The sequence below is a fragment of the Amborella trichopoda genome, chromosome 1 (assembly GCF_054954075.1).
Source record: "Amborella trichopoda isolate Santa Cruz 75 chromosome 1, AtrichopodaSantaCruz75HAP2 v2.0, whole genome shotgun sequence".
NCBI lineage: Eukaryota > Viridiplantae > Streptophyta > Magnoliopsida > Amborellales > Amborellaceae > Amborella > Amborella trichopoda.
In genome coordinates this window covers 59,591,150-59,603,300 of record NC_142336.1, presented here as the reverse complement: position 1 = coordinate 59,603,300, position 12,151 = coordinate 59,591,150, and the positions used below count along the sequence as shown (strand labels likewise).

Below are 12,151 nucleotides of genomic sequence, written 5' to 3'. Positions count from 1 at the left end.
CACGAGCTGCTGCCTGAGTTTGTGGATTAGTTTGCTTTTTGGGAGCAAAAAAATTGCGTTGACCAACTTTGCAGTTCTTCGAATGACCTCAGTCAAATGTTGAGAATTAACGAATCAGAAAACCAAAAAGAGCGACAAAGTGTTGGTGAGGTAAAAGAAGATGGTGAGAGAGAAATGTGGCTCATGTCATTTTTTAATTTGTTTGGGATGAAGATATATAATTACTGAGTTTAGAGGGTTAGTAGAAAGACTTTCATAAATTTTGATGCCTCTAAGTACATTTTAAATATGTGGGTTTACTCGGATATCATAGAGTCAATGAAGATATTTTCCCTAGGAATAATTGCCTGATCCTAATTGGCATGCTCCCCAAAAATGTCATGTATGAAATTTTGTCCTGAACCATGGGTATTTGTTCCGACATAGCAAGGTTTCAAATTGCCTGATCCTAGTTGGCATGTTCCCCAAAAATGTCATGTATGAAATTTTGTCCTGAACCATGGGTATTTGTTATGACAAGGTTTCAAATTTTATAACGGACAAAAATAAGATCCAAGGCGTTACAAGCGGGAGGACGCAAAGAAACGGCCCCGCTCCTGATGCTGCAACACTCTGAAACCTGGAAAGGAAAAACCCTAATTTTTCCTATATATTTGGCATCAGGAGCCCAAAACTAACCTTCTTTATCCCAAATCTTTGAAATTTCAAGCGTTTTCTCATTGAATTTTGATTTTCGTCTGTTGAACACAGAGTATATTGAGGTAATTTCGAGGAATTAAACTACATTGCACATTGATTTCACCTCTTTCAATATGTTATTTGAAGAGATCATTTCGTTTGGAGGTTCTTAGGAGGAAAAAAGATGAAATTTGCTTATTTAAGGAGAATATAATCATAATGTAATTCAGCTGTTGCATTTTGTTGTTGATTAGTTGATTTCTCTTTTTGTGTTGGAAATCACACGAATTGAGCGATTTATGCATAAGTACTGTCAAGAATTGGTCGAATCTTTGATGATTTTAGAGACTTATGATAAATGAGGTCTTATGACAAGTGGTTTACTCATTTGATCATTTCTAAAGCTCTACATGTCAAGGTCAATATACAGGTCTCTCATAGTTCTCACGCTCTTATTTTGTAATTCTCGAGGGACTAAAACAAGGATCCACATATTTAGTTCCTTTGGATGTTGTTATCCGTGGTTGAATTTTGTTTCTAATGTCCATGTTATTATTATTTAATTTATTCATTTCTACATTTCACTATTTATCTTAGAGTCCTGGTGGAATTACTTGTTTTAGTACTAGGTACTTTTAAATTTTGTGAGTTACAATTTTCTGCTTCTTTTATTTATATGTATTTTACTTGCATTTTTTATTTCACATACTAATGACTGAAAACTTCTTTTTGTTGCTAGTATTGTCATTATGTCTTTCATTTGCTTTTATTCTGAATTTTTCTTATTTATAGTGCTGGTTCTGAGAAGCCGGTTGCTGTCAATATTTATATGACTCAGCTCTGTATTTTCACTTCTAAATTTTCAGGGAAATAGATCCAACCAGATAAGTAGTCATTTTTGAAGAGATAAAAAATGGCTACTACTTCAGACATTGGTGTTAGTTTATCTATTAACTTTCCCACTGCTTTAGCATTTCTCATCGCATTTGCAATATTGAGACTGCAACCATTTAACGATAGAGTATACTTTCCAAAATGGTATCTCAAGGGATTAAGAAGCAGTCCAAGACACTCCGGAACGATTGTCAACAAGTTTGTCAATTTGGATTGGAAAAATTATATGAGGTTTTTAAATTGGATGCCTGCTGCCTTGAGAATGCCAGAACCTGAGCTTATTGACCATGCTGGATTGGACTCTGCTGTTTACATTCGGATTTATCTTGTTGGGTGAGTTACTTCTAACGTTATTTTTCTTATATTGTTCATTGGCTTCCCCCCCCAATAAACCCATTGTTTGGTTCTCATCAGTTTCACAACTTAGTGTTCATTTGTGCTGCTTCGTATGAATGGCTAACATACTATTTCTTAAGATTATTTTTACTGATATCAATATTAATTGTTGCCCACTTGACTATTATTATTTTTGGATTGTATATTACAAGACCATTCACATTTGGTACAAGGAGGTCACAATCACCTTTAACCATCAGATGTGAAATCCAATAGCTTAAAGTGTGTTAAATGTTTCAAGAAATTTTATTTTGGACTTTGTGCTAATTCTATAACACACCTTTAGCCACCTTATTTTATATCTAACGGTCAATAATGATTGTGACTTTCTTATACCAAAATTAAATGGTCTTACTCTACACATTCTATTGTTTTAGCTTCTTGTGTTGAATAACCTTTAAGTGAAATTAAGTGTGGTAACTGGTAATTAAACATGATAGTGGTTAATTTTTTTTCTTTAAGCGACCCAGCTCTTCTAGAATCCACTATGAAATAATATACTCTTGAATACTATTATACTTTTTGAAGATTTACAGAATATACTCTTGAATAGTATTATAAACTATTATACTTTTTGAAGATTTTCCTAAAGTTGGATCTTTTCGTTAGCAACATCTGTTGAGAAGAGTATATCTGTGTGCGTGTGATTCTTTTACGTATCTTATAAACAAGGTGACATACTTTTGGATGCTAATCATTTTTTTTCACATTTCCTAATACTTGCATTTTTTGGCAGTCTGAAGTTGTTTGTCCCGATTACACTTCTTGCCTTTTCTGTCTTAGTGCCTGTTAATTGGACTGAAGCAACACTGGAGCACCAATCACGCGATTTAACATTCAGCAAAATAGACGAACTCTCTATATCCAACATTGCTTATGGATCAAAGAGGTCAGAACATGTTCATTCATAGGCCTGCAACTATGTTTACCATTTCATTTGATGATTCTCTTCATCTTTTGCTCTTTCTGGAATTTTACTCAGAAATTTTCATGAGGTCAAATTTAGCATGTATGTTTCTTCTGAAACTTTAAGGTTATCAAGATTTACCAAAGAGTAAGAGGAAGGAATACGATGAGTTAAAAAGTGCATGTGTGCATTATAGTGTATTGAGGGGCAGTATTTTCCATTATATATTCTTGATCTTTTTTAATTATTCTTCTTCTTTTGGCTCTACTGGACAGTACTTATCTTTTTTTCATTATATTTATTTGGGTTTTTTCCCTAATCTCATCATGAACTTGCATTCTCAGGATGATGTGTGCAATGTTGTACTTTTAAGTAAGGGAAAATTTTATATAGAGCCGAGGCTCTAAACAATCAAATTAGAGCCTACCTCAAAAATTTCACTAGAAGAGGTTGTTTTGATGCCCATCTATCCTCAAATTGATCATCTCGACATCAAGATGCATGAACATGAGAAAAAAATAAATTTCAAGTTTTGGAAATAGTGTATTTTGTAATGTATTTTTGGACCGTCAATTTTTGAGATTTTCAAGTTTTCATAGATCGGTTGATCGACACTAATTTTGAAGCATTAAACTTTATAAATAAAGATAAAAATATATTTTCAGGCTATCACAAAGATTTCCAATATTGAAACCACATTCTTCGACACCATTTGAGGGTAGGCTCTAATTTGATTGTTTAGAGCTAGCCTCTATACAAACCGCACTCAGTAAGTAAACCAAGAGGAAGGTGAATAAGAGTCAATGTTTTTCTATGTAAGCACTCCTCATGTTTTCTTATCTTATGTTGCATGTCCATTTTCCGTGTCAGATTTGGTTTCCAAAACCATGTAGAATCCTGAGACTATGTATTAACTTGTCTGCATTTCTTTTTTTGTAGCAGACACCGCAGAAAAACACCTATTCACACATTTTGCAGCCATTTTGCCTCACCATAAATATAGAGCTCCGTTTTCACTAAGATTGGCAATTTTTGAATTTCCCAACCTCCTTGTCTGCAAAAATTATGTTTCTAGCAAGTATGACAGAAGACAACCTGTTAAAGTATATTTGCATTCTTGCACTCATTTCATTTTGCATACTTAGAGAGCTTTGTTTACACCAACTTTTGGCAATTATGAATGTCCCAACGTACACAATATTTGAAGAAGTGAAAATTTTCTTCGATATGTCCTCAAGTATCTATGGTTTCATAAATTTGAGTACTTGCACCTTCCTTGCTCTGTTTTTAGGTCATTGTTGTCTCTTGGGTATATTTGGGACCAAAACAAATGCTTTTGAGAAAAAAAGAAAACATTGAACAATTGCACTTTTGGCAAGAAGAAAAAACACTACCAATTGGAAATTTTCAGCATCAATTTAAGATTTTTCAATTTCATTTTTGCAGATTTTGGACTCACATGACAATGGCATATGTCTTTACATTTTGGGCATGCCATGTTCTTTATAAAGAATATGAGATTGTAGCATCAATGAGGTTGCACTTTCTTGCATCTGAAGGCCGCCGTCCAGATCAATTTACGGTGAGTCTATATACAGTTTTCATGTATATTCAGGAATACTTTCCATATTCAGGAATGCTTTCCATGATAAGCACGTAGCTCCCACTCAGTGGTAAATTATTATGCTTAATAAGAGAATCTGGACTAATAATGTCCATAATTGAGAATGATTTTTTTCTCTGTGCACAACATTTTTTGGTATTTTCATGTCTATGCAGGTCCTCTTTTGGTTGTATTAATACAGTATATGCTTGCAGGTGCTTGTAAGAAATGTTCCTCTGGATCCTGATGAATCTGTCAGTGAGCATGTTGAGCATTTCTTTTGTGTCAATCATCCTGACCACTACCTCACCCATCAGGTTTGAGACTTAGGAACAGTTCAAAGTTTTTAAGTAGGTTGGCATTGTTCTATTGAGCTTATCTGTCTTGACGGTGATGAATGTGGAGAGTCAATTTAAAGAGTGCAGAACATTACTTCACTACTTTCTTTCGCCATTTTGTTGTTAACGTCTAAAATGAGGTCTAATTTCTATTAATATCAGGTAGTCTTAACTATTTTGGATTCTAAAATTTTTATGTTGCAGTTTACATACAGATTTGCAGAATCCATTGAATACAGGAAAAGGCTTGGTTTTAATTATCTAAGAATACAATATTTTCTCAATGGTTTGGAGTACATTATCATTCAACAAATTGGCTTGGACTATTTGTTTTAGCAGCTAGTTGTATGCTAATTTAGTTGTCGTTGGGAATATTAGGGGCTAGATGCAAAGTAAGGTATTACAAGAGAGTCACTGTGAACTGGATGAATGATTAATTGTTTGTCTTGCACTTCAAAAGAAACTCAGTCTAAGATTTGTAGATTTTTTAATCTAAACTCAAAAGCAGAGAGAAATTTGGAGATGAGACAAAATTCAAATTGAATATTGAATATTGGAAATTTGGTGATAACACAAAATTCAAATTGAATATTGGAAGTGGTCATACTTGAGGATAACTTCCAAATATCCCCTCTAAAATGTTTTTGTTGTGAAATAACAAAAACATTTATTGAACTACTAAAAATCCCCTGAACAGTTAGTGAATATTTTGATCACAACCCATATATTTCTTCAATTTGCCATTTTTCCTCCACAAATACCTTCAATGTAAACGGATGTTGATAATTCAATTTGCTTTTTTCTTTCCCAATAAATTTTCTGTACATAGCTGGGATTGCCACAAATCACCTTTGAGACCCTCTCGTTTCACTCACTTCTCTGCTTGACTAGAAGCCCAAAAAAGATTTAGCTAGTCATTTTGATGCCAACTTTGGTTGGCAACCATAAGAGCATATACTAAGATCAAATATTTATTTGAAAATGCCTCTGGGGCCTGTATGTTATATTTCTTTTTCTTAACCAGATCAGAAATTAGTCATTAAAAAAAGAAAAGAACTTTTGTGTGCTTCCAAAAGCAACCTGGAATAATCTAAGTTATCCCTATAATTTTTTAAATCTCCAAATTAAGAAATTTCTCCTGAAATTGTTAAACACCTACTTCTGTGTAGTCCATAATCCCTTGCCTGCTTTACTTTCTTGTGGTTGTGCAAATTTCCTACTTACACCTCTAAGAATTTCAGAGTTAGTTATACATGATAGTAATTTGACCATAGATGTGCTATGAAACCGATGACTTGTCACATGCAACTTGTAGGTGTGCATGTGTAGCAGGTGATCCAAAGTCCCTAGATGCAGTACAAGAAAAGTCCTAATTGATCAAAGTAGTTATTTCATTTCTAATTTTCAAGTATTAGATATGGAACAATCACAATATACATATGCTTTGATGGAAAACATGGCAGTCTATCAGCTAAGAACACCCGTTGTTGTTTAACCACTGTGATGGGCCCTAGTTCACCAAATTAGTGGAGCAATCATTGTAATGGCAATGCATATCAGTCATCACTTATCAGAAAGACACCACCAAGAAATTTTCTTGAATTAGGTTTTCTTTTTTCTGCAATCATTGTCTTGACCACTTCAATATATTGCTCGTTAAACTTGTTCTTTCATTTCTCCTTTTGATGGTCTGTATGTGTTGAGACATTGACTGCAGATGTCTAGTGTTAGGATAACATTCTCATTCTGATTTCAGGAATGTGTATCTTGAATAGTTTGTAGAAAAATTAGGTCTCAATATTTCATTTTTTTGTTAAATTTCATCTAGTTAACTCAGTGATTGATGTGCAGGTCACATACAATGCAAACAAACTTGCTAAAATAGTGAAGAAAAAGAAAAGTTTACAGAATTGGCTCATCTATAACCAAAACAAATATGCTAGAAATCCCAGCAGGCGGCCTACTAGAAAGGTTTTTTTCACTTTTATAATGCACAAACTTGTGTTTTTACTTTCTAACTTTATATATTTCTTTGTGGACTATGTACCTCCTCTCTAGTAATCCTAATTGCTTTGAGGCTGTCCTTTCATCTGTATTATCAATGCTACCACACCTAATTAGCTAATTGGATTGTATTCTGTCTTTAAAATAGATAGGATTTTTAGGGCTTTGGGGAGGGAGTGTGGATTCTATCGACTTCTATACTTCTGAGATCGATAAGTTGGCGAAGGAAGTGAGTATTCTCTCATCTGCCGCATTGAATTTTCTTTTTGCAATTCTATTTCTCTTTTTCTGTTAAGAAGGAAGCAAGTATCACTTCATCTGCCTCATTTAGAAGTTTTAATAGTACGTTCAGTTGTTACCTTAAGTTCTCTTTTTCTGTGAAGTGGGAAGCGAGTATTTCTTCATCCACCGCATTTCTTTTTTTTCTGTTTTTTTTTTTTTCTTGTCTTTTTTTGTTGTTTGTACTGCATCTTCATTTATCTCAATGGGATATTAAAAGTGTGGTGTTCCATTTTAATAGTCCACATGCAGTTGTTACCATAGTTTGAGTAACATGTTTTACCTGAATGTATTTTTTTTGGTCTTTTTTTTTCTGTGTGATCCAAAAAATGTGGCTACTGTTCAGTGTAATTAAGGACATGGTTTCTTGGAATGTTATATTAGGATTTCAAGATAAGAATGAGTTTGGTAGCCCTCAATCTTCTGACATTGATATTAACATGATGTCTAGCCCACAATTTTTTTTTGATGGAGATATTGGATGTCTAGCCCACACTTTTTTTTTTGATGGAGATATTGGTCTAAAACCTGAATTAGAAGTATCCTATCTTCCCACGAACTACTAAAACAAAGGTTTTTCATACTCCGTAATGATATTCATGGGGACTATTTGCTTTAAACTTTTGATGGCTTGGTACTGCAAATTTCTTATTGTGACTTTCATTCTCACAACATAATTCTTTATATCTATGTTAACACTAAATACTATATGATGAGGCAGATGGTAATACTTACTGAAGGACTGTTATTAAGACTTAAACAGGACAATGCCATAAAATAGGCGAAAAAATTTATTTTAGAAAATTTATTTTTATTTATGGTGTACTTTTTCCTTTTTATTTCTTTAATTGGTGGGCTCCTGAAATGACTATATTCCAGGAAGAAATTGAGCGGGAAAGGGTTATAAGTGATCCTAAGGCAATAATGCCTGCAGCATTTGTTTCATTTAGGACTCGATGGGCAGCAGCGGTTTGTGCACAAACTCAGCAATCAAGAAATCCAACATTATGGCTAACTGAGTGGGCTCCCGAACCTCGTGATGTTTACTGGCATAATCTTGCAATTCCATTTGTTAGTCTCACAATTCGAAGGCTGATTATCGGTGTGACACTTTTTTTTCTCATTTTCTTCTATATAATTCCCATCACATTTGTGCAATCCCTTGCAAATATTGAGGCCATTGAGAAGGCTGTTCCTTTCTTGAAGCCTTTGATTGAGAGGTGAGTCTTCTTCCTCCATATTGATTTGTTTATGTGTTTGTACTATTGTGTAGCATCAATATTTACAAAATCTTTACATCTATTATGGATCATTATGTTTGATACTCGGGCTCATGTTTTTGTTCTCTTAATATTTTATCGTTGAGTTTGTTTTGATGTACTGTGAACCAACAAAAGAGAATTAGTACATATGTGAGATTTATGAATATTAAAGTCTTGCAGACCATGGATTTTAGTTTCAATACCTCTCATTGCATGGTGAACCCCATTAATAAATGGGGAGATTAGACACTATCTCCCAACATCAATCCATTCCTGTAATAGTTTTGTCATGGGACTCCTTGTTTTCTAGTTGCATAGCCTTTTAGGAACTCTTCACTACTGCTGGCAACATTTGATAAGCATGAAAGCTTTTTGAATACTGTTGCATTGCCTTTAGGAACTCTTTAATACAGTTGGCAGCGTTTAATGAGCATGAAATCCTTTCGAATAGCATAAACCTTAAGTTTCTTTGTTGATCTTGAGGAAGAGTTTTAATTTAATAAAAGATCCTTCAGTTAGTAGCATAGGCTGCAAGTTTGACATTTGAGGTAGTTCTTGCTGGATGTCCTTGTTGTCAATTTGGTGTACTGCATTTACATGTATTTTCTATTTTCCATGATTTTTGTTTTATCCCTTTACTCTCTCATGTTGTGTTGTTCTTCTTGTGTGTTCCTAACTTTTTGATACGTTTGGACATTCACCTCTTACTTGCTTGAGGCTAATTACCTATTCTAGGTAGTTTACATCATAGTTCCGGATGGCAGGAGAATTAAATGATAACAAATAACAATATGCACTTTTGTGCTTGGAACATGGTCACAAAAGGGAGGAAATATGATGCTACTCATGTGGATACTTTTTATTTTTGTAATATCAATTGTATGTTGCTGTTGAAATTGATGTTTGTTTCCACCATTGTTTCTATTCTTTTGGTGTGATTGGAAAACAAACCATACACTTGAAACTGAAGGATCTTTTTCACTGACCAGTTCTAATGTGCATTTATGTTTATGCAGAAAGGGTGTGAAGTCATTCATTCAGGGTTATCTTCCTGGGCTTGCTTTAAAGATATTCCTTATCATTCTGCCAACAATACTCATGGCTATGTCGAAGATTGAAGGTCATATAGCACACTCAGTTTTAGAGAGGAGATCAGCAGCAAAATATTATCTTTTTATACTAGTTAGTGTATTTTTTGGAAATGTACTTGCTGGGACGGCATTTGAGCAACTTAAAATGTTTATGCATCAATCTCCAGATCAGTTAAGTTTCTCCCTTTACTTCATTCTATATACCATGCTACCGTTTATCTCTTGTTCATGTCTAAATGTGTTATTTTAGAGGATTCCTAGATTTGTTTCCACAGTTGTGTCGGTCAATGTATTCAAGTAATTGGCACAACAGTGAAGCTGTAATTCTTGGATGTGTTAAATTCTTTTAGCACAGAGACAACATTTGTGAATGCTGTTTCAAATCTGAACTTCTATCTAAAGTAGTTGATGTTCTAGTGTTCCACTCAAAATTTCTATTAAGAACAAGTTTCCAATAGAGAAATATTATCTGTGTTGATTGCATCTATTCTTATTGGGACAAATTCTGTATTGTCAAATCAAACATTTGTGCTGAAAGGCCTCCAATGGGTCAGTTCATTATTTATGTGATTCTCACCTTGAGCTTCGAGTAATTTTGCAGGATCCCAAAAACAATTGGTGTCTCCATTCCCATGAAAGCAACATTTTTCATAACATATATTTTGGTTGATGGTTGGTCTGGAGTTGCTGCAGAGGTCCTCAGATTGAAACCTCTGATAATGTATCATTTGAAGAATGCACTTTTAGTGAAGACAGAAAAGGATAGGGAAGATGCAATGAATCCTGGAAGCTTGGGTTTTGCTTCATCTGAACCTCAATTGCAGTTGTATTTCTTGCTTGGTCTTGTATATGCTGTGGTGACGCCCATTCTTCTTCCTTTTATTGTTGTCTTCTTTGGCCTGGCATATATGGTTTACCGACATCAGGTATGGTTATTACTGCCATGCTTAATGTAAAATTTCTAGGTTATTCATTCGACTTCCCAAAATACTTATACCTATGATGGTCTCTTATGCTTTGGCATACTGGTAGACACCCTGGTTTGGTTGAGAGAGGTTAATGGTTCAAATCCTTGGACCTACTGACCTGCGCTTTTCTTTATTTATCTATATAATGCTTTTCCATGGTAATGTCTTTTGGAGATCTTGAAGACTTAAGAGTATTTTTTTTTTGTCGATTGCATAGGTAACATGCTTTTTTTGTTTCCCACATAATTTGCTTTCTCTGTAGGATCTTTTTGGTCATCCTGTAGTTGTTTTTAATTCTTGAGTCCAGTTATTTAAAGTGAGAATCATAGCCTAGTCTTTGGAGTTCGTACTTTGGCGTTCTTTGGAAATCTATTGGCTCTATGCATTTATATTCTTGCCCATTATGGTTTTATATGTCTATATAATAGGATTTTTTTTTGTTTTTTTAGATCTCCTTAAAATGATTCTTTGTTTCATGGCCCAGATCATAAATGTTTACAATCAAGAGTATGAAAGTGCAGCATCATTTTGGCCGGATGTACATGGCCGTATAGTCACTGCTATGGTTATATCACAACTTGTACTCATGGGATTGGTGAGCACAAGAGGTGCAGCTCAATCAACAACAGTGCTCATTCCTCTTCCCATACTAACCATATGGTTCCATTTGGTGTGTAAAAGCCGGTTTGAATCTGCGTTTGTCAAATTTCCTTTACAGGTGAAATTCTATGCCTTTTTTTATTTTATTGATAATGGCTCTTGTTATAGATACCTTGTGAAAACAGGACATTTATCTCTTAGCTAATAATGTTATTATTCTTAATTGTAGGATAAATAAAGTATCATATAGTTATGTGCAGCGTTTATATCTCCTTTTGCCCTTCCATTATTGAATGCTCATCACCTTTCCACATCATTTTTTAAGTACAGTTACTTGTTGCATTCGATTTTTTTCATAAACTTACAGCGGATTTTGTGATTCAATTCTGGGGCAGCCATGTGATTTGAGTTATGAAACTTTTGGCTGTCATTATCTTTTTGGTTATAACTATCTTGAATGGGACTTATTTCTTGCAACCATGAGATCCAAAGAGCACTTTCTAATAATTCTCTTAGAGATTTATTTCCCAGTCAGCTCATTCCTTTTTCTGATCACAGGAAGCAATGATGAAAGACACTTTGGAGAGGGCTACTGAACCAAATCTGAATCTTAAAGTCTATCTACAAGATGCATATATCCATCCGGTTTTTAAGGGTGGAAATGGTCACCACCAGCCAAAACCAGGGTTTGAGGAGGAGACTAACCCACTCGTACCAACAAAGCGACACTCTCAATTGAGCACTCCGGCACTAAGCAAGCATGGTTCAAACTCAATTTCATCATCTTCTGATACTAATGTGTAAGAAACTGCAAGTTTTACAAAACTTATTGACCGACACCCCCCTATTCTAATGCATTTGTTAACTCTAATGTGCCTCTTGGGTTTGGGTTTATATATTGTAAATGCTTGGATGCATGACATTTTTTTGAAGAAGCCACCTTCTTCCAATACCAATGTGTGAAACTTGAAATTTACAAACCATTGACCCCCCCCCCCCCCTTCCATTCTAATGAATCTGTTAACATTGGCATACCTCTTGGGTTTTTGGTTTATTTATATATAGTATATGTTTGGAAACATGATACTTTTTGTTGAGGAGAGTCTTTTTTATCATCTGGTAAGGCAACTT

General features: G+C 34.4%; 1 protein-coding gene across 1 annotated transcript; it reads left to right on the top strand.

Moving 5' to 3' along the window:
- The first annotated feature begins 311 nt into the window (after window positions 1-311).
- Window positions 312-12,000, top strand: LOC18440589 (hyperosmolality-gated Ca2+ permeable channel 1.7). The gene is made up of 12 exons (XM_006850727.4): window positions 312-761; window positions 1,545-1,905; window positions 2,705-2,857; window positions 4,322-4,457; window positions 4,694-4,795; window positions 6,668-6,787; window positions 6,969-7,049; window positions 7,979-8,319; window positions 9,378-9,623; window positions 10,054-10,378; window positions 10,905-11,138; window positions 11,579-12,000. Exons 2-12 carry the CDS (start codon window positions 1,592-1,594, stop codon window positions 11,822-11,824), a joined length of 2,298 nt encoding a protein of 765 aa, XP_006850790.1. The 5' UTR covers window positions 312-761; window positions 1,545-1,591; the 3' UTR covers window positions 11,825-12,000.
- Window positions 12,001-12,151: the final 151 nt, after the last annotated feature.